Genomic DNA, 23,331 nt, shown 5'->3' on the forward strand with positions numbered 1-23,331 from the left:
CCTCGTGGACTGCACTAGTTTTGCCAGTTCATGCTGCCCACTCTTCCACCAAGGCACCTGCAAGTTCTCGGGCATTTCTGGGAGGGAATGGCCCTAGCCCTCACCCTCCGATCTAACAGGTCCCAGACGTGCTCAATGGGATTGAGATGCAGGCTCTTCGCTGGCCATGGCAGAACACTGACTTCCTGTCTTGCAGGAAATCACACACAGAACGAGCAGTATGGCTGATGGCATTGTCATGCTGGAGGGTAATGTCAGGATGAGCCTGCAGGAAGGGTACCACATGAGGGAGGAGGATGTCTTCCCTGTAACACACAGCGTTGAGATTCCCTGCAATGACAACAAGCTCAGTCCGATGATGCTATGACACATCTCCCCAGACCATGACGGAACCTCCACCTCCAAATCGATCCCGCTCCAAAGTACAGGCGTAACGTGTAGCGCTCATTCCTTGGTGTAACGCTCATTCTTTGGATGATAATCGCGAATCCGACCATCACCCCCTGGTGAGACAAAACCGCAACACGTCAGTGAAGAGCATTTTTTGCCAGTCCTGTCTGGTCCAGCAATGGTGGGTTTGTGCCTATAGGCAACGCTGTTGCCGGTGATGTCTGGTGAGGACCTGCCTTACAACAGGCCTGCAAGCCCTCAGTCCAGCCTCTCTCAGCCTATTGCGGACAGTCTGAGCACTGATGGTGGGATTGTGCGTTCCTGGTGTAACTCGGGCAGTTGTTGTTGCCATCCTGTACCTGTCCCTCAGGTGTGATGTTCAGCTGTACCGATCCTGTGCAGGTGTTGTTACATGTGGTCTGACACTGAGAGGTTGATCAGCTGTCCGTCCTGTCTCCCTGTAGCGCTATCTTCGGCGTCTCACAGTACGGACATTGCAATTTATTGCCCTGGCCACATCTGCAGTCCTCACGCCTCCTTGCAGCATGCCTAAGGCACATACAGTGCCTTGCGAAAGTATTCGGCCCCCTTGAACTTTGCGACCTTTTGCCACATTTCAGGCTTCAAACATAAAGATATAAAACTGTATTTTTTTGTGAAGAATCAACAACAAGTGGGACACAATCATGAAGTGGAACGACATTTATTGGATATTTCAAACTTTTTTAACAAATCAAAAACTGAAAAATTGGGCATGCAAAATTATTCAGCCCCTTTACTTTCAGTGCAGCAAACTCTCTCCAGAAGTTCAGTGAGGATCTCTGAATGATCCAATGTTGACCTAAATGACTAATGATGATAAATACAATCCACCTGTGTGTAATCAAGTCTCCGTATAAATGCACCTGCACTGTGATAGTTTTAGAGGTCCGTTAAAAGCGCAGAGAGCATCATGAAGAACAAGGAACACACCAGGCAGGTCCGAGATACTGTTGTGAAGAAGTTTAAAGCCGGATTTGGATACAAAAAGATTTCCCAAGCTTTAAACATCCCATGGAGCACTGTGCAAGCGATAATATTGAAATGGAAGGAGTATCAGACCACTGCAAATCTACCAAGACCTGGCCGTCCCTCTAAACTTTCAGCTCATACAAGGAGAAGACTGATCAGAGATGCAGCCAAGAGGCCCATGATCACTCTGGATGAACTGCAGAGATCTACAGCTGAGGTGGGAGACTCTGTCCATAGGACAACAATCAGTCGTATATTGCACAAATCTGTCCTTTATGGAAGAGTGGCAAGAAGAAAGCCATTTCTTAAAGATATCCATAAAAAGTGTTGTTTAAAGTTTGCCACAAGCCACCTGGGAGACACACCAAACATGTGGAAGAAGGTGCTCTGGTCAGATGAAACCAAAATTGAACTTTTTGGCAACAATGCAAAACGTTATGTTTGGCGTAAAAGCAACACAGCTGAACACACCATCCCCACTGTCAAACATGGTGGTGGCAGCATCATGGTTTGGGCCTGCTTTTCTTCAGCAGGGACAGGGAAGATGGTTAAAATTGATGGGAAGATGGTTAAAATTGATGGGAAGATGGATGGAGCCAAATACAGGACCATTCTGGGAGAAAACCTGATGGAGTCTGCAAAAGACCTGAGACTGGGATGGAGATTTGTCTTCCAACAAGACAATGATCCAAAACATAAAGCAAAATCTACAATGGAATGGTTCAAAAATAAACATATCCAGGTGTTAGAATGGCCAAGTCAAAGTCCAGACCTGAATCCAATCGAGAATCTGTGGAAAGAACTGAAAACTGCTGTTCACAAATGCTCTCCTTCCAACCTCACTGAGCTCGAGCTGTTTTGCAAGGAGGAATGGGAAAAAATGTCAGTCTCTCGATGTGCAAAACTGATAGAGACATACCCCAAGCGACTTACAGCTGTAATCGCAGCAAAAGGTGGCGCTACAAAGTATTAACTTAAGGGGGCTGAATAATTTTGCACGCCCAATTTTTCAGTTTTTGATTTGTTAAAAAAGTTTGAAATATCCAATAAATGTCGTTCCACTTCATGATTGTGTCCCACTTGTTGTTGATTCTTCACAAAAAAAATACAGTTTTATATCTTTATGTTTGAAGCCTGAAATGTGGCAAAAGGTCGCAAAGTTCAAGGGGGCCGAATACTTTCGCAAGGCACTGTATATCCTCGTTATTATTTACATTTCTTGTTGCATTTTGATTAAACTTGTTTAGTCTTTAGTTTACTTAGTAAATATTTTATCAAATATATTTATTGAACTGCATTTGATTTCTAGTCAAGCATGCCTTTGTCTGATCTTCCCTGTTTTAGTTTTGCTCCACCATTTTGGTTTGCTTCCTGTCTTAAGTTTGGTGTGGGTTTTTATTTTTAATCTGCTTCTTCTTAGGCAAATTTAGTGGGTGCTCACGATGGGTGTCTTTCTAGGTTCCAGTTGTTGTTGCTACTCAACTTTCAGTGGACAACCCCGTGAGTGTCTTTCAGAACCCCTCCTAATACTCCACCTGTTTTTGTTGTCTGTGCCTCTTTGTACCTCTTAGCCTTTGTCCACGTGGGGACCTGGAGAATCTTCATCTCCATCTTCTACCTCTTTATGTTTGAAGCCTGAAATGTGGAAAAAGGTCGCAAAGTTCAAGGGGGCCGAATACTTTCGCAAGGCACTGTACATGAAGATGAGCAGGGAGCCTGGGCATCTTTCTTTTGGTGTTTTTTTAGAGTCAGTAGAAAGGCCTCTTTAGTGTTCTAAGTTTTCATAACTGTGACCTTAATTGCCTACCATCTGTAAACTGTTAATGTCTTAATGACCGTTCCAATGGTGAATGTTCATTAATTGTTTATGGTTCATTGTACAAGCATGGGAAACAGTGTTTAAACCCTTTCCAATGAAGATCTGTGAAGATATTTGGATTTTTTTTAATTATCTTTGAAAGACAAGGTCCTGGAAAAGGGACATTTTTATATCATATATATATATATATATATATATATATATTATTATATCACACAGGAAACTCAGTTCTATGTATCTAATTTCTATGTCCTTCCCATGCAGGTTGTCTGAAGGTGCAGCAGACGAGGGGCCGGTAGGAGCAGAGCAGATGCTCCAGCGACAGTGCGAGACTCCACTGTCGCTGGTTGTCCCGAGCCTCCCTCTAGCCAGGAGATGACTCATTGCTGTCCCCAGCCCACCTGGCAGTGCTGCTGCTCCAGTTTCAACTGTTCTGCCTGCGGCTATGGAACCCTGACCTGTTCACCGGATGTGTTACCTGTCCCAGACCTGCTGTTTTCAACTCTCTAAAGACAGCAGGAGCGGTAGAGATACTCTGAATGATCGGCTATGAAAAGCCAACTGACAATTACTCCTGAGGTGCTGACCTGTTGCAACCTCGACAACCACTGTGATTATTATTATTTGACCCTGCTGGTCATCTATGAACATATGAACATCTTGGCCATGTTCTGTTATAATCTCCACCTGGCACAGCCAGAAGAGGAATGGCCACCCCTCATAGCCTGGTTCCTCTCTAGGTTTCTTCCTAGGTTTTGGCCTTTCTAGGGAGTTTTTCCTAGCCACTGTGCTTCTACACCTGCATTGCTTGCTGTTTGGGGTTTTAGGCTGAGTTTCTGTACAACACTTGTGACATCAGCTGATGTAAGAAGGGCTTTATAAATAATTTTCATTTGATTTGCGCACATCCACTACCACACTCACTACCATACCTCAAATCTAAGGTAGCCTCCCTACCTCTCAGGTGTAGAGCTGGATCAAAGCTGTCTCCTTGAATTGTGTCTTTGTGAAACTAAGCTACTGCATGATTCGATAGAACATGTTGTAGGCCTTATTTACAGCACAACATAGTACAGTATGTGTTTGTAACTCAACGTCTTCTTACTCTGTACACTGTTTTTCTCCACTATAGAATTTATTTTGTCCTGAATTTGTGAAGATGATGAACGAGCCATGTGCTGCCTTAACTGTTCCTTCTTCAATAATGGTGAGACTCATTACATCAATGCGTTTCACACAGGCTACTGGAGCGAACTGATTAGAGAATGGTTGTGGAAGTGAGGGTTGTGTCAGTGGAATGGAATGGGTCCTTCCTCTCCTCTTCAGATCTTGGTTCAACCCGTATTTGCTTTTATTTGAATAATTTAGCTGTTCATACATACAGTTGAAGTTGGAAGTTTACATACACTTAGGTTGGAGTCATTAAAAATAATTTTTCAACCCCTCCACAAATTTCTTGTTAACAAACTATAGTTTTGGCAAGTCGGTTAGGACATCTACTTTGAGCATGACACAAGTCATTTTTCCAACAATTGTTTACATACAGATTATTTCACTTATCATTCACTGTATCACAATTCCAATGGGTAAGAAGTGTACATACTCCAAGTTGACTGTGCCTTTAAACAGCTTGGAAAATTCCAGAAAATGATGTCATGGCTTTAGAAGCTTCTGACACGCTTATTGACATACTTTGAGTCAATTGGAGGTGTACCTGTTGATTTATTTCAAGGCCTACCTTCAAACTCAGTGCCTCTTTGCTTGACATCATGGGAAAATCAAAAGAAATCAGCCAAGACCTCAGAAAAAAAGTCTGGTTCATACTTGGGAGCAATTTCCAAACATCTGAAGGTACCACGTTCATCTGTACAAACTATAGTACGCCAGTATAAACACCATGCTTTGCTGCAGGAGGGACTGGTGCACTTCACAAAATAGATGGCATCATGAGGAAAGAAAATTATGTGGATATATTGAAGCAACATCTCAAGACATCAGTCAGGAAGTTAAAGCTTGGTCGCAAATGGGTCTTCTAAATGGACAATGACCCCAAGCATACTTCCAAAGTTGTGGCAAAATGGCTAAAGGACAACAAAGTCAAGATATTGGAGTGGCCATCACAAAGCCCTGACCTCAATACAATAGAAAAGCTGTGGGCAGAACTGCAAAGCATGTGTGAGCAAGGAGGCCTACATACCTGACTCAGTTACACCAGCTCTGTCAGGAGGAATGGGCCAAAATTCACTCAACTTATTGTGGGAAGCTAGTGGAAGGCTATCTGAAACGTTTGACCCAAGTTAAACAATTTAAAGACAATGCTACCAAATACTAATTTAATGTACAGTGAGGGAATAAAGTATTTGATCCCCTGCTGATTTTGTACGCTCGCCCACTGACAAAGAAATGATCCATCTATAATTTTAATGGTTGTTTATTTGAAAAGTGAGAGACAGAATAACAACAAAAAAATCCAGAAAAACGCATGTCAAAAATATTATAAATTGATTTGCATTTTTATGAGGGAAATAAGTATTTGACCCCCTCTCAATCAGAAGGATTTCTGGCTCCCCGGTGTCTTTTATACAGGTAACGAGCTGAGATTAGGAGCACACTCTTAATGGTAGTGCTCCTAATCTCAGTTTGTTACCTGTATAAAAGACACATGTCCACAGAAGCAATCAATCAACCAGATTCCAAACTCTCCACCATGGCCAAGACCAAAGAGCTCTCCAAGGATGTCAGGAACAAAATTGTAGACCTACACAAGGCTGGAATGGGCTACAAGACCACTGCCAAGCAGCTTGGTGAGAAGGTGACAACAGTTGGTGCGATTATTCTCAAATGGAAGAAACACAAAAGAACTGTCAATCTCCCTCGGCCTGGGGCTTCATGCAAGATCTCACCTCGTGGAGTTGCAATGATCATGAGAATGGTGAGGAATCAGCCCAGAACTACACAGGAGTATCTTGTCAATGATCTAAAGGCAGCTGGGACCATAGTCACCAAGAAAACAATTGGTAACACACTACGTCGTGAAGGACTGAAGTCCTGCAGCGCCCGCAAGGTCCCCCTGCTCAAGAAAGCACATATACATGCCCGTCTGAAGTTTGCCAATGAACATCTGAATGATTCAGAGGACAACTGGGTTGTTCGATGGTTCGTTTGAGGGCATTGAGGGATTTCTATAAACGTCTGGATTAGTCTCCCGCTCCTTGAAAGCAGCAGCTCTAGCCTTTAGCTCGATGCGGATGTTGCCTGTAATCCATGGCTTCTGGTTGGGATATGTACGTACAGTCACTGTGGGGTCGACTTCGTCGTTGCACAAGGTGGTGTACCCCTCAATGCCATTGGATGAATCCAGGAACATATTCCAGTCTGTGCTAGCAAAACAGTCCTGTAGTGTAGCATCCGTGTCATCTGACCACTTCCGTATTGAGCGAGTCACTGGTACTCCCTGCTTTAGATTTTGCTTGTAAGCAGGAATCCGGAGGATATAATTATGGTCAGATTTGCCAAATGGAGGGCGGGGGAGAGCTTTGTATGCATCTCTGTGTGTGGAGTAAAGGTGGTCTAGGATTTGTTTTTCTCTGGTTGCTCATGTCACATGCTGCTAAGAATGTGGTAAAACTGATTTACGTTTGCCTGCATTTAAGACCCCGACCACTAGGAGCACCGCTTCTGGGTGAGAATTTTCACCATGGTTTATGGCCTTATAGAGTTGGTTGAGAGCGGATGCCATTTAGGACGTAGACTTTCTTTTGTGGATTCTCAAATCAACAGTCAACAAAACCTTTGTTTTAAAGGTAAATGTGATGTCAGCTGTATGAGATAAGATTCCATGGCAGCTCCATGGACACCTAGGAATGCTCACTGACTTTAATAGTATGTATATAAGCAAAATGATATAGTAAGTACACAATAATAAGGATCTTATTGCACGTCAACACATCTGCGTCATTTTTAAGAAACCTTTACTCCTCCCTTTCCCATATTATAGGATGTTAACATTATACGATGATCTATGAGAATGTATGAAATGCCTGTGTTTTATAAAGTGCCATATAAATGATTCTGCTGTCTACTGAGCTATAAAAAAAGAGGCGCTTATTAAAATAGGTTTGAATTGTAAGTGTAACGGATGTGAAACGGCTAGCTAGTTAGCGGTGGTGCGCGCTAAATACCGTTTCAATCGGTGACATCACTTGCTCTGAGACCTTGAAGTAGTGGTTCCCCGCGGCTTTTGTGGAGCGATGGGTAACGATGCTTCGTAGGTGACTGTTGTTGATGTGTGCAGAGGGTCCCTGGTTTGTGCCCGGGTATGGGCGAGGGGACGGTCTAAAGTTATACTGTTACATAAGGTATGTTAGATTCCAGCCATTTACAGCCATTTTGTTGGATAATGAATCAAACAGTGAGGGTCATATTAAAGTGGTCCAGTGTAAGCATTACCTCAGGTGACGGAGGGGCTCCATTCAGAACATGATGGAGTTGACACTTATACCCCATGATCTGCTGGTTCTCTGTGAACGTGTCTCCTACCAATACAAGGTCATGGGCCGGTCATCCTGCTAGGCTAACACGTCTGTCTGTTGTTTTGTCTGTTGCCCGTCTATTGCTGTAGCATCACCATGATGACAATTTCTACAGTTCTTGGTATGGGTATGATGCCTCTGGGTCTGTTCGTCTACACACACTCCTGTGTGGAGGCAGGCACCATCAGAATACCTTACTTTAATATTGGTAATGACCTTTTGGTTCTTTCACATTTCAATAAAAAAATATATTATTTTTTGCCACCTTGATGGTTTGAATCTTCTCTCTCTTCGGTCTCACTATTTACTTCTCTCTCTTTCTCTCACTCTCTTTCTCTCTCACGTTTTCCATCTGAATCTTTAACCTTTTAACATTGGAGAGCGCAGTGTGATAAACTCTGTAGGTCAGAAATCGTAAGAATCGTCAAATGCATTGGAATGGAATAAAAGTTCACCAGCAGCCTATGATTAGGGCTTGAAACGAGGGCTACATAAAATGTTGGAGATTTGGAGTCATACTTCTGGTCTGATGTTATTCAATATGTATTAGCTGCCATGTAGGCCTATGTATAAACATATTATTTTTTTAGGCATCACTTTGATCACCTTGGTAGTCCCTGTAGCATTGGGTGTATTTGTAAACTACAAGTGGCCCAAAGAAAGATCTTGGGGGTATGTCAAATCTGTCTACTTTTTAGTATCTTGTTATTGTCATGCTACAAATCCTCAGACACTGGTTTACTGGCATCCCTGTCTGTCTATTTCACGCTCTCTGTAGGTGGGTACTGTGGTTTGAAGTCTTCTCCTGATGGTAGTAGGAATTGAAGGGGCTGTTCTCTACCGAGGCTCATGACATACAGACACCTCCATTCATTTCATGAGTCATCTTCCTTGTGTTATACAACGAGTAGCCAGCAGTTGAAGCTTACATTTTCAGTAGAGCCTCTGTCTGGGTGGAAAGTTCACTTGAAAGGGCCATGCTTAAATTCATTAGGATGTCTACGATGTAATTATTTGCAAACAAGACACTCTAGTTTGACACTGAGAAATATGGTAAGAATGTCTATATCTCTCTCCATTATTTCCTGAAACTTCTATTTTGTGTGGGGTAGGGGTTTGCATACTTTTGTCTTGCCTAGGGCGGCAGAATGTCCAGGACCGGCCCTGTCTAGGACCTTTCTAGAGGAAGTATTTACGAGCAAACCCCGAATATCAAACCAATATCCAAACTAAAAAGAAATGTAATGCGGTGTATGTGTTTAATTTATAAGATGTACTTTTTTGAAGTAATAGATAACGCATGTATTATTTACTGTATCTTACAATGTTAACATGTTTCATATGATGACAACTGCGCTGAGCTGGAAGTCGACCACATCTCCCATAAAGCATTGCAAATTACAACATCTTTGCTAAAACGAATCGAATTGGTTATTTCTTCACTGCAAGAAATGCAATTGGATTGAAGTGTGCATGGATTTATACAAGCTGAGGTAACAGAAAAAAATACATTTGTTTCATGTAGATTGTCTCAAAGTGTCCATGTATTAAATGTGCAGCAAGGCTGGCATTAATTCGTTTCCTCCACATCTTGCATTAGTGATTTGATGTCAACAAGTTCAGGATATTGTCAGCTAGCAAGCTAACGTTGGCTAACTTTCCTTGTTGTTAGCTAGCAAAAATATACGGCAATAGCTAACTATTATTTTAAGTTTCCCATACTACTACGGACTTACTTGCACTGCAAAATAAGAGAGACGCAGACTTTTTGACATCTAACGTTAGACGCTTGCAACCTGTAAAGTTAGCTAGCCAATGAAGGTAACGTTTGCTAGCTAGTTTGCTCTAGCATCCTATTTACCTAGCTAGTATTAGCATGTTAGCTAGCGCAACAATAAACATAACTAGGTAAGCTTATTTGGTTAAACACATAAATATGGAGCAGGTGGATAGTTGGCTAGCTATGGTTTGGTTGGTTGCCAAAGACTAACTAGCATAGTAAGCAAGGTGTTGGTTGTCCAGAAGGTCAACTTTAGCTTCTCAATGCCATTTGTCCATAAGCCCTGAGACATGCTGTAATTGCTCTCTGGCCATGTGTCACTGAACATACGGTCATACTGTAACAACAGTGCTGTTTTTTTTTAACTTATTCAGTCTTCAACCTCATTCAGAGAGATATTTATTGTTCGATGGGTCAGGGTAACTTTAACACATGGCATTGGGACACATCTGCTTAGTAAAATCATGGTGGATGAGACTGGGCAGCCTAATTAACCTATTGCAGAGAGACTCACATAGAGAAACATGGCTCTAAAAACTGAAGATGTCCTTTTTCAGTTCTGGGAAGTAGATTAAGTAATTAGATATGACAAAAGTAGGTTGATATGGTGGCGTGTTTGCTTTGTGTGTGTCTCATCATGGCTACACATGTCACTTTGCACAGTGGAAATCCCTGATTCAAAGCTGGCACACTGTCAAACAGTTGGCAATGAGCCTTGTCTCTCTCTCTCACACACACACGGATAGAAAACCCCAACTGTTGGTGGACTGAATTTGAATAAGGGTATGGGTGCAGTGCACTTGCTTTCAACCCTAGTCAGTTAATTTACAGTACCAGTCAAAAGTTTGGACACACCTGCTCATTCAAGGGCTTTTCTTTATTTTTACTATTTTCTACATTGTAGAATGAAATGAAATAACACATGGAATCATGTCGTAATCAAAACTGTTAAACAAATCTATATATATTGTTAGATTTTAGATTTTTCTGAGTAGCCACCCTTTGCCTTGATGACAGCTTTGCACACTTGGCATTCTCTGAACCAGCTTTACCTGGAATGCTTTTCCAATAGTCTTGAAGGTGTTCCTATAAATGCTGAGCTTTTGTTGGCTGCTTTTCTTACACTCTGCGGTCCAACTCATCCCAATCCATCTCAATTGGGTTGAGGTTGGGTGATTGTGGAGGCCAGGTCATGTGATGCAGCACTCATCACTCTTGGTAAAATAGCCCTTACACAGCCTGGAGGTGTGTTGGGTCATTGTCCTGTTGAAAAACATATTCTAGTCCCACTAAGCGCAAACCAGATGGGATGGTGTATCCCTGCAGAATGCTGTGGTAGCCATGCTGGTTAATTGTGCCTTGAATTCAAAATAAATCACTGACAGTGTCACCAGCAAACCACCATCACACCACCTCCATGCTTCACGGTGGGAACCACACATGCAGTTCGTCTACTCTGTGTCTCACAAAGACACGGCGGTTGGAAGCAAAAATCTCACATTTTGACAGATTTCCACCGGTCTAATGTCCATTGCTTGTGTTTCTTGGCCCAAGCAAGTCTCTTCTTATCGGTGTCCTTTTTGTAGTGGTTTCTTTGCAGCAATTTGACCATGAAGGCCTCATTCACGCAGTCTCCTCTGAACAGTTGATGTTGAAATGTCTGTTACTTGAACTCTGAAGTGTTTATTTGGGCTGTAATCTGAGGCTGGTAACTCTAATAAACTTATCCTCTGTAGCAAAGGTAACTCTTCCTTTCCGGTGGTTGTCTTCATGAGAGCCAGTTTCATCATAGCGCTTGATGGTTTTTGCGACTGCACTTGAAGAAACTTACAAAGTTCTTGACATTTTCCGGATTGGCTTACCTTCATGTCTTAAAGTATTGATGGCCTGTTGTTTTTCTTTGCTTATTTGAGCTGTTCTTGACCTAATATGGACTTGTTTTTTTACCAAATAGATCAATCCTCTGTATATCACCCTGATTGGCTCAAATGCATTAAGAAGGAAATTCCACAAATTAACTTTTAACAGGGCACACCTGTTAATTGAAATGCATTCCAGGTGACTACCGCATGAAGCTGGTTGAGAGAATGCCAAATGTGTGCAAAGCTGTCATCAAGGCAAAGGGTGGCAACTCTCAAATATAAAATACTCTTTCTTTGGTTACTACTTTTTGCCTTATTATTATTCGACCATGCTGGTAATTTATGAACATTTGAACATCTTGGCCATGTTCTGTTATAATCTCCACCCGGCACAGCCAGAAGAGGACTGGCCACCCCACATAGCCTGGTTCCTCTCTAGGTTTCTTCCTAGGTTTTGGCCTTTCTAGGGAGTTTTTCCTAGCCACCGTGCTTCTACACCTGCATTGCTTGCTGTTTGGGGTTTTAGGCTGGGTTTCAGTACAGCACTTTGAGATATCAGCAGATGTACGAAGGGCTATATAAAATAAATTTGATTTGATTTACTACATGGTTCCATTAATTTTATTATATAATGTAGAAAATAGTAAAAAAAAAAAAAAAAATAGCCCTTGAATGAGTTGGTGTCCATACTTTTGACTGGTACTGTATGTAATTTTCAATACACTCATTGCCTACAGTTTTATCAGTATATGTCTTTTAGACAGACTTAGATGGGATGGTTTCTAGATTTAACGAGTTGTCAAGGAAATAAAGAGCCTTTACATTTTTATTTTATTTAACTAGGCAAGTCAGTTAAGAACACGTACTTATTTATAATGACGGCTTACACCAGCCAAACCCGGATGACGCTGGGCCAATTGTGCACCGCCCTATGGGACTTCCAATCACGGCCGGTTGTGATACAGCCTTGATTCATACCAGGGTGTCTGTAGTGACACATTTAGCGCTGAGATGCAGTGCCTTAGACCACTCTGCCACTCGGGTGCCCTTTGACCACATTATCTCTGCAGTATATGTCTTCTGCCCTTTGAGCTCGGTAGAATACTGAGGCTTTGTGTTGCTGAGGTGTTGTCACATGGAATCTATTCAGTGCTAGAAAGCTCACTAGAGGCCACATAATCTGTCAAGTGTGGGTGGAAATGTGTTCTCGTTTGTGATGCTCCATTTTCAAGCTGTGCCATATTTGTTTGGCAGGAGAGAGACCTCCACACTTGGCTGGGGCTCAATGGCATCTGTCCTACATCTCTCTATTGCCAACAGTGTCATCATACATTGAGCCTCCTGTGAGAATTAGCCTGACCTCTTTTTCCATTGAGTGTGCACTTGTGAGGGAGAGAACAGAATAGACTCAACTTGAGCATTTGGTTGGCTGTAGGCCAAATGTACTGTTCTAAAGTCCTCTACCTTCTCACAAGCTTCCTGAATTGTCCTGATAGGGCAATTCGATAGTAACAGAATTGTGCTGAGACTCAGATTGTTCACTTTTAAAATGTATGCCAAACAAAAACTATTGATTTCAAAGTTCAACAAACCATACAACTCCATGCACAAGGACTACTTTTAACAATTCACATTTTACAAAAACACATTTACTGGAAAAACTGTGTAATGCAAAATGTGCTAACACAATTTCTGTAAAATCTCTCTCTGACCACGTTTTCCAATTAAAGATTCAACAATGTCTGCAGAAATAATGGGGTGTCAGCCAGGATGTCAGTTAGCCGGCAATTTAGCCTGCAATTTGTCATCTTTCGGACTGTTTAAATAAAACTGTTGCCGGCCAAAAGTACTGGGAGGAAAGAAAATACTATTGCAAAATAATGCTTTTTATTCATTAATAGAAAACCAGTTGACTTAAATACCATCATGTTTATTGTTCTAATTTGCATAATTTAGTGGAGTTAAATTGGTCTGTGTATTTTTGTTAGTCATCATGTCCCATTCAAGTCCATGCAACAAGCTATTAGTGCGTCACCCACCACTACAATGTGAGCTGGAGGCAGTATGCATTTTGAGATCATTCTTAATTGTTTGAAACTTGAATGTTTTATTTAATGGTATGAGGCATGTCTTACCTTGCTTCAAAGTAGCTTGTAGGCAAAATCCAACCATGGAAAATATTTTTATTTTCATAAAGACTTCATAAGCTGTTCTGCGTGCCAGTTATTCTTTTCATAAGCACATTTTCATGGAACAGTTTAATTTCAATAATAATTGTTTTTATTTCTCAATCATTGTCATATGGGTAATAATAAAAATCGGAATTAAAATGGTAATCTGAAAGTCTAATGCGGGATCACCAGCCTCTACCATATGGACACATCGATACACTGGTCCATTGGCAGCTAAAGATATGAGCGCATGGAACTCGTAGCCATTGCTCATTCACACCGAGGATTAGAGATTATCGAGGTGGAGCCAGAAGCATACCACCCTGCATCCCACTGCTGGCTTGCCTGGGAAGCTAAGCAGGGTTGGTCCTGGTCTGGCCCTGGATGGGAGATCAGATGCTACTGGAAGTGGTGTCGGAGGACCAGTAGGAGGAACTATATCCTCCGGTCTAAAACAAATATCCCAATCCCCCAGGGCAGTGATTGGGGACATTGACCTGTTTTGGGTGCCGTCTTTTGGATGGGATGTTAAACGAGTGTCCTGGCTCTCTGTGTGATCTTTAGTGACCATGGTTCTTATTGTAAAAGTAGGGGTGCTAACCCCGGTGTCCTGGCTAAATTCCCAATCTGGGCCTCATACCATCATGGCCACCTAAACATTTATTTTTTGTATTTTTATTTATTTAACCATTTATTTTACTAGGCAAGTCAGTTAAGGACTAATTTGTATTTACAATGACGGCCTACAGTGGGTTAACTGCCTTTTTCTGGGGCAGAACAACATTTTTTTTTTACCTTTTCAGCTCGGGGATTTGATCCAGCAACCTTTTGGGTTACTGGCCCAACGCTCTGTTAGGTTCTAATTCTCAGAGTAAAAACTCAACGGGCACATTGAAAGCTCAACCCAAGTTTATTCTTCCCAGAGGGTCAATACAGCTGCATTAGACAAAGACATGGTTTCACCCGTGAAAGTATACAAATGCCACTTTGGGTGGAGTTTCCTCTTTATCGCTAAACATTGCATCATTATTGCTAGGGAGGGGGCTGAGTGTTAACGGTTCCTCCCCTTATCAGTATTGCCACGTGACCATTTTCCCTGCACTCAGCCCCTCCCAAGCTTCATTATGGCACCCCTAATGTCTCTTTTATAACTATTGATTAGGGATGCATGATATATCGGAATCGTCCGACATTAGCTAGAAATGCCAACATCGGTATCGGCCGACGTTGTCTAGTTTATTAACGCCGATGTGCAAAACCGATGTGAAAGCTGACGTGCATACCTAAACTCAGAAAAAAAAACCATCCCTTTTTCAGGACCCTGTATTTCACAGATATTTTGTAAAAATCCAAATAACTTCACAGATCTTCATTGTAAAGGGTTTAAACACTGTTTCTCATGCTTGTTCATTGAACCATAACAATTAATGAACATGCACCTGTTGAACGGTCGTGAAGACACTAACAACTTACAGACGGTAAGCAATTAAGGTCACAGTTATGAAAACTTAGGACACTAGAGAGGCCTTTCTACTGAATGAAAGACACCAAAAGAAAGATGCCCAGGGTCCCTGCTCATCTGCGTGAACGTGCCTTAGGCATGCTGCAAGGAGGTATCAGGACTGCAGATGTGGCCAGGGCAAGAAATTGCAATGTCCATACTGAGACTCCTAAGACAGCGCTATAGGGAGACAGGACACAGCTGATCATCCTCGCAGTGGCAGACCACATGGAACAACACCTGCACAGGATCGGTACATCTGAACATCACACCTGCGGGACAAGTACAGGATGGCAACAACAACTGTCCGAGTTACACCAGGAACGCACAATCCCTCCATCAGTGCTCAGACTGTCCGCAATAGGCTGAGAGAGGCTGGACTGAGGGCTTGTAGGCCTGTTGTAAGGCAGGTCTTCACCAGACATCACCGGCAACAACGTCGCCTATGGGCACAAATCCAACTCCACTGGACAGCACTGTCAAAAAGTGCTCTTGACTGACGAGTCAAGTTTTTGTCTCACCAGGGGTTATGGTCTGATTTGCGTTTTTCGTCGAAGGAATGAGCGTTACACCGAGGCCTGTACTCTGGAGCGGGATCGATTTGGAGGTGAAGGGTACGTCATGGTCTGGGGTGTCTGGGGTGGTGTGTCTAATCATCGGACTGAGCTCGTTGTCACTGCAGGCAATCTCAACGCTGTGCCTTCCCCAGAAATGTCCGGGAACTGGCAGGTGCCTTGGTGGAAGAGTGTGGTAACATCTCACAGCAAGAACTGGCAAATCTGGTGCAATCCATCAGGAGGAGATGCACTGCAGTACTTAATGCAGCAGATACTGACGGTTACTTTTGATTTTGCCCCCCCCTTTGTTCAGGGACACTTTATTCCATTTCTGTTCGTCACATGACTGTGGAACTTGTTCAGTTTGTCTCAGTTGTTGAATCTTGTTATGTTCATACAAAATTCAAATATTTACCAATGTTAATTTTGCTGAAAACTTAGGAAAATAGGATGTTTCTATTAACGTACAGTAGCAAGAAAAGGTATGTGAACCATTTGGAAATACCTAGATTTCTACATCAATTGGTATTAAAATTTGATCTGAACTTCATCTAGGTCACAACAATAGACAAACACAGTCTGCTTCAACTAATGACACTAATTAAACACTGAAGGTGCTGGAGGAAACGGGTACAAAATTATCTCTAGATAATATCTAATAATATCATCAACCATGTGTAGTTAACTAGTGATTATGATTGATTGTTTTTTATAAGATAAGTTTAATGCTAGCTAGCAACTTAACTTGGCTTACTGCATTCGCGTAACAGGCAGTCTCCTTGTTGAGTGCAACGAGAGAGAGGCAGGTCGTTATTGCTTTGGACTAGTTAACATGTAGCAAGATTGGATCCCCCAAGCTGACAAGGGGAAAATCTGTCGTTCTGCCCCTGAACGAGGCAATTAACCTCTTGAAGCTAGCTATTTTAATTTTTGGAAAAATAACGTTCCCAGAGAAAATGGCCTATTCCTCAGGACCAGATGCTAGAATTTGCATATAATTCTGTCGTAACCGGCCGCGACCGGGAGGTCCGTGAGGCGACGCACAATTGGCCTAGCGTCGTCCGGGTTAAGGGAGGGCTTGGTCGGTAGGGATGTCCTTGTCTCATCGCGCACCAGCGACTCCTGTGGCGGGCCGGGCGCAGTGCGCGCTAACCAAGGTTGCCAGGTGCACGGTGTAGCCTCCGACACATTGGTGCGGCAGGCTTCCGGGTTGGATGCGCGCTGTGTTAAGAAGCAGTGCGGCTGGTTGGGTTGTGTATCGGAGGACGCATGACTTTCAACCTTCGTCTCTCCCGAGCCCGTACGGGAGTTTTAGCGATGAGACAAGATAGTAGCTACTACAACAATTGGATACCACGAAATTGGGGAGAAAAAGGGGTAAAAAAAAAGTAAAAAGAAAGAAAAAAAAAAAAGAATATGCATATAATTGACAGCTTGGGATAGAAAACACTTTAAAGTTTCCAAAACTGTAAAAATATTGTCTGTGAGTATAACAGAACTGATAGTGCAGGCGAAAGCCTAAGAAAAATCCAATCAGGAAGTGACTCATGTTTTGTAACTGTTGTATTCCTATGCACCCCTATTGGCCATTGAAAGGGATATCAACCAGATTCCTTTTTCTACGTATTCCCTAAAGTGTCTACAGCATTTTGACGTAGTTTCAAGCCTTTATGTTGAAGAATGAGTGTAAACGACTACATTGTGTAAGTGGCCAGCTGAGGGCTCTATTTAATCTAATAACAATTAAACAGATAATGATTTGATAAATAGCATTCATCACATTAATGATAGTCAAGTCACGACAGTGCTCATGGGTCCTTTAACATGTAAATGACAGATTTATTGTTTGAGAGCATTTTTTATCTCCCATTCTTTTTGACCTCTCTTCCCTAGGTTTGGCTCCCTGTAGACGGTGATGGCCCCAGGTGATATGGTGCCGGAACATGCCAAGCAGCATAAGCTCAAGCAGGAGAAGGAGAAGCTTCAGAGCACCACCAGGCCTGATGGAGACTCTGAGCCAGATGGATCTTTTGTCTTTGAGGCCCACGAGGCATGGAAGGACTTCCACAACTCTTTGCGCCAGTTCTACGAATTGGGGGAGCTCTGTGATGTTACACTGAAGGTAGGCAAAGTATGGCCCTGTTGTCACAATACTCTTCATACTAAGTTAGCCATATCATGGTAGGAAAAGTAAGTAAACATGAAACCGAAGTGTCATTTTTGACGACAAAGCCTTTTCATGTCTGTTTTTGTGAAGTTTAATGGAGACCAGTTAGGCCTATTGAATCAAATTAGTTTGAATCGTTGAATAGTTGGTGAAAGCCCTCGTCTCTTTTTTTTTTTTTTTTAAAGGCTCAATTGAACCAACTGAAGCTTGTGGAATGAATAGCTCAGGGAATTAATAACTTTTGAGCTGACATTAACTTGTTTCTGCCCTTTCTCCCTCCCTCTCCCTGTCTTTCTCTCTGTTCTCACCGTGTTCAGGTGGGAAGCAGGCTGATACCATGCCACAAGCTGGTGCTGGCCTGTGTCATCCCTTACTTCAGGGCCATGTTCTTGTCTGAGATGTCAGAGGCCAAACAGGACCTGATAGAGATCAAGGACTTTGACGGAGATGCCATCCACGACCTGGTGCGTTTTGCCTACTCCTCCCGCCTGACCCTGACAGTGGACAACGTGCAGCCTCTTCTCTATGCAGCCTGTATTCTGCAGGTGGAGCTGGTCGCCAGGGCCTGCTGTGAGTACATGAAGGCACACTTCCACCCCTCCAACTGTTTGGCTGTCCGCACCTTTGCCGAGAGCCACAACCGCGTCGACCTGATGGACATGGCGGACCGTTATGCTTGCGAGCACTTCCGGGAGGTGGTGAACTGTGAGGACTTCATGTGCGTGTCGCCTCAGCACCTGAGAACCCTGCTGTCCTCCAGCGAACTGAACATCCACTCTGAGACACAGGTTTACAATGCTGCTGTCAAGTGGCTGAAGGCCAACCCCCAGCACCATGAGGCCTGGCTGGACCAGATCATGACTCAGGTCCGATAGTAGTCGCACACATCTCAGTCTTTGCATTTTAATGAATTCTCAGATGTAGGTATGTTTGTTGGTGCTTATGTGTTTCTGTGTGTACATTGACTTTGTTGTCTGTTTATGGAGTTTTTGCATTACTCCTGTGTGTGGTGTTTGAATCTGTGCTGTGTTACCCGGCTGCCCTGCAGGTGCTTCTGTGTTTTATGTCCGAGTGTATGTTAACTCTGTGGTATATATGCGTGTCCTGTAGGTGCGCCTCCCCCTGCTCCCAGTAGACTTCCTGACAGGCACGGTGGCCAAGGAGGAGATGATCAAAAGAAATCTGAGCTGCCGGGATCTGCTGGATGAGGCCAGGAACTATCACCTGCACCTCAGCAACAAGATGGTGCCTGACTTTGAGTACTCAGTCCGCACCACACCTAGGAAACATACTGCAGGTAACAGACTGGTTGCCTGTCCAACTATTAAGCAATCAACTACGTAATAGGGTTGAGCTTGTACAATGCAGAACAATGATCAAGAAAAAGCTGGAATTCCTGCAATTCTTCTTGTCACAAATAACAAAACCTTCGGTCTTTTGATTCCTCTGAGTGTGTATTTATATGTTGAGCTGGCATTGCAGTGTTGTTTTTTTCACTGGTCCTGCTCTGACCTTTGCCCCCCAACTCTCCTCAGGTGTATTGTTCTGTGTTGGTGGCCGGGGAGGTTCTGGTGACCCGTTCCGCAGCATCGAGTGTTACTCCATCAGCAAGAACAGTTGGTTCTTCGGGCCTGAGATGAACAGCAGGAGACGCCATGTTGGAGTAATTTCTGTAGGAGGTGAGAGATGGAGGGATGAGAAGGTGAAAGGAGAGATGGTGAATAGATGGATATAGGATTCTAGTGGCCAAAAGCCTGTTTTAGCATGGGTAGCGCCATTGAGGACTTTCATCATTTTGAAGGAGTCAACAGGGTGGGACTTCCAATGGGTTAAGGAAGGATCAAATGACTCCAACTGGGTCATCAAGAGGGATCAGCCAATTAATTACACTTGTGAAGAAGAAAATTGGAGATGGCCTCAATGGCATTGTCCATACTCTGACGCCTTAATTAGACGGATACAGTGATGCGATGTCTATGGTGTTGGGAGAACATGGATGCAGCGACTCACCGATACACATCGGTCCCCAGTTCAATTGTTTAAGATGCAAGCGCATCAGTATGCGGAAGCCAAAACCGATCCAAATGACAACCGATTACAATGTTACGAATTGCTGGTTCACTAATGTTTTTTACTCATTCTTTTTTTTCTGCCTTATTCCAAAAATACTTATTTTTGAATTGAAGCGTCCTCCTTCAGCTTTTTGAACTTTTATGCATGTAACTGCGTATGACATTGATCTACAAGTCAGATAACAACTGTTTGTACAGTGTGGGAGATGCAGCTGCTCATGCCAACAAGAGGTAGGCCTACCCTATCCCTTTTTCAAATATTCGTAGGCTATGTCTGCGCGGCACCTTTAGCATTGATGTTTTTAAAATGGCTTTTGCAATATTAAATCATGGGCTTTATTAATTGAGGGATAACCCATGTAATTTGCTGAGTCATTGTTACCAATATGCTGTGTAGGCTACCGGAGTGGACACATCTCACATCTTGCTGATTGTACCTCTAGCTGCTGATTGGGACTTTTTGACTGCCAGATTATCCATATGAAATGTTTTTGGTAGTTCTCCTTTAAACAGTCATTTTTACATGAACAGGGTAAAGGTGTAATTTCATAACAAGGACAGCAATCATTTTTGCAAGCCGTACTGGTCGGAACCGGAAAAGACAGCAGCTCTCCTCTGTAAAGTTCCAAACGGTCAAAACCATTTGCTTTTGAGACAGAGGTGAAATCTGAAGCTGTTATAAAAATTGTTATTTAACAGTCAAAAGTTTGGACACACCTACTCCATTCAGTTTTTTTTACTGTTTTCTACATTGTAGAATAATTGTGAAGACAAACTAAGAAATGACATGTATAGGAATCATGTAGTAACCAAAAAAGTGTTAAACAAATCAAAATATATTTGAGATTCTTCGAAGTAGCCAGCCTTTGCCTTGATGACAGCTTTGCAAACAATTGGCATTCTCTCAACCAGCTTCATGAGGTAGTCACCTGGAATGCATTTCAAATAACAGGTGTGCCTTGTTAAAAGTACATTTGTGGAAAGTACACACTTTTTCATTTCCCCGCTGTATCAGACCAAAAAAAAAAACATATCAGTATGGCTCTAGTCATAATTTCTCAAGGTAAGTGTTGACATATTACTAGGTCAAAATTGTTTTATCTGCTACATGACAAGTTAATCAGTGGGTGATGAGGATTTCAGATAAAAAGTGGGGGGATGAAAACAACTTTCCCATCTTATAGTGGTAGATGGTCAGTCTACACTATTGCATCATACATGCAGGCGCAGCATATGTTTTACTATTGTTACAGGCTTTGGTTTTTCAATTATGTTTTGAGGTTGGACTTTAGCACGTATGGCTCGTTATCACTTAGGGCGCACCGATTGGCTTCACCTCGTTAGTCATTATGTGGTTGCATCTTTGAAGCCTATTCTTGCTTTTGACAAACCTTTCAGCAGGGTTCTGGTGGATTGCGTTGGTCCTTTGCCCAAAGCCAAGACGGGTGGTAACCAGTTTCTCTTAACCATTATGTGTGCTGCCACTTGTTTCCCTGAGGCCATTCCACTGAGGAAAATCTCAGACTCCCAGTATCGTTAAGGCCCTGGTGAAATTATTTTCAACGTTTGAACTTTGTACTCTTTGCAGCGTAGGAAGTTGTTCAGGGATCTCTTGGTTTTAGTCCGAATGAACTTGTTTGGACATCATGTCAGACTTTCAGCACGCTTATAGGAAAGGACATTCAACATTTACAGCACTTACACAAGTGACTGACGATTGGTTGAGAGAAATTGATGATTAAAAGATTGTGGGAGCTGTTTTGTTAGACTTCAGTGTGGCTTTTGAAATTATCGAGAGTCTGCTGATGGAAGAACGTATGTGTTACGGGTTTAGACCCCCTGCTTTATTGTGGATAAAGAGCTACTTGTCTAACAGAATACAGAGGGTGTTCTTTAATGGAAGCCTCAAACATAATCCAGGTAGAATCAGGAATTCCCCAGGGCAGCTGTCTAGGTCCCTTACGTTTTTCAATCTTTACCAATGACATGCCACTGGCTTTGAGTAAAGCCAATGTCGTGACTTTACTTTCATTAATCCAATGACTGTTATTTATCGAATCAGCAAACTATTTTAAAATAGTAATGTAATAATTAACTCATTACGAATTTGGGGCACCACGAGAGCGGTTGTTTAGAGTTACAATCTCCTGAATTCTCTGAATGTCTTTACTTATTACATCCATAAAAAACGTATTAATCATATTCTGAACAGTCGTAAACTCCTGCATCTGCAAAATCCCCAGCCTTACTTATGATTCAGTACTACACAAATTGGTTTAATTATGAACTAAATGATAACACAGAATAAACATACACATTAGGAGAAGGTCCCTGGCAGACTGACACAACATATGGCAACTTGCTACACAACGACATGACGAGGGAGGGAGCTTAACTTCTTATGGCTGCAATCCCGTTAACGGGAGCGATATGACAACAGCCAGTCAAAGTGTAGGGTGCCATTTTCAAAACATCAAAAATCTCATAATTAAAATTCCTCAAACATTCATGTATCTCATACAATTTTAAAGCTATTCTCGTATTCTCATTGTGTCCGATTTCAAATATGCTTTGCAGCAAAAGAACCACAAACGATTGTTAGTTCACCACATAGCCACAGATAAACACAGCCATTTTTTTTCCCCAGCCGAAGAGAGGAGTTTCAAAAAGCACAAATAGAGATAAAATTAATCACTAACCTTTGATGACCTTCATCAGATGACACTAATATGACTTCATGTTACACAATACATGTATGTTTTGTTTGATAAAGTTCATATTTATCAAAATATGAGTTTACATTGGCGCATTACATTCACTAGTTCCAAAAACATCCAGTGATTTTGCATAGCCACATCATTCAACAGAAATACTCATCATAAATGTAGATGATAATACACATGGAATTATAGATGGAACGCAAGTGGGTACCATGAGGAATAAGCGTGATCAGAAAATGGCCGCTTGATAGACACCTGATGCATTCTGCTCTCATTCACTCCCACAACACCATAGAAGTCTCATTAAAATGTATATTATTGGTTGACATCTAGTGGAACCCCAAGGCAGTGCAACATCAATATCTCAAGGGGATTTCATTGGGGACTCTGAATACATACAAAGCTCAGATTTATCACTTCCTGTTTTGATTTCAACTCAGGATTTTGCCTGCCATATGAGTTCTGTTACACTCTCACAGACATCATTCAAACAGTTTTAGAAACTTTAGAGTTTTCTATCCAATACTAATATGCATATATATGCATATAATAGCAACTGAGACTGAGGAGCAGGCCGTTTACTTTGGGCAACTTATTCATCCAAGCTACTCAATACTGCCCCCTGCCATAAGAAGTTAACAGAGCTGCACTTAGTTCCATAATGGATGGCAAGGAATAAGTCGTAAATATTTCAAAAACTAAAAGCATTGTATTTGGGACATATCATTCACTAAACCTCATAAATCTTG

General features: G+C 42.3%; 1 protein-coding gene across 4 annotated transcripts in view; it reads left to right on the plus strand.

Moving 5' to 3' along the window:
• Positions 1-8,654: 8,654 nt before the first annotated feature.
• The window catches only part of LOC110523976 (kelch-like family member 8), a 29,072-nt gene continuing 14,395 nt past the window's right edge, over positions 8,655-23,331 (plus strand). For 3 of the 4 annotated variants that reach the window (XR_016496097.1, XR_016496098.1, XM_021603193.3), the window contains exons 1-5: positions 9,153-9,245; positions 17,517-17,745; positions 18,108-18,656; positions 18,901-19,087; positions 19,326-19,469. Coding sequence is in view for 2 of the 4 variants with exons in the window: in XM_021603193.3 (XP_021458868.1) it covers positions 17,539-17,745; positions 18,108-18,656; positions 18,901-19,087; positions 19,326-19,469 (1,087 nt within the window). In the remaining 2 variants the exon portion in view is untranslated. Of the gene's footprint in view, positions 8,806-9,152; positions 9,246-17,516; positions 17,746-18,107; positions 18,657-18,900; positions 19,088-19,325; positions 19,470-23,331 lie in introns of those variants that run through there. The other variant, XM_036977724.2, reaches the window with a different exon arrangement.

This window comes from Oncorhynchus mykiss, chromosome 5 (genome assembly GCF_057628025.1).
Source record: "Oncorhynchus mykiss isolate SJ-2025 chromosome 5, ASM5762802v1, whole genome shotgun sequence".
Taxonomy (NCBI): Eukaryota; Metazoa; Chordata; class Actinopteri; order Salmoniformes; family Salmonidae; genus Oncorhynchus; species Oncorhynchus mykiss.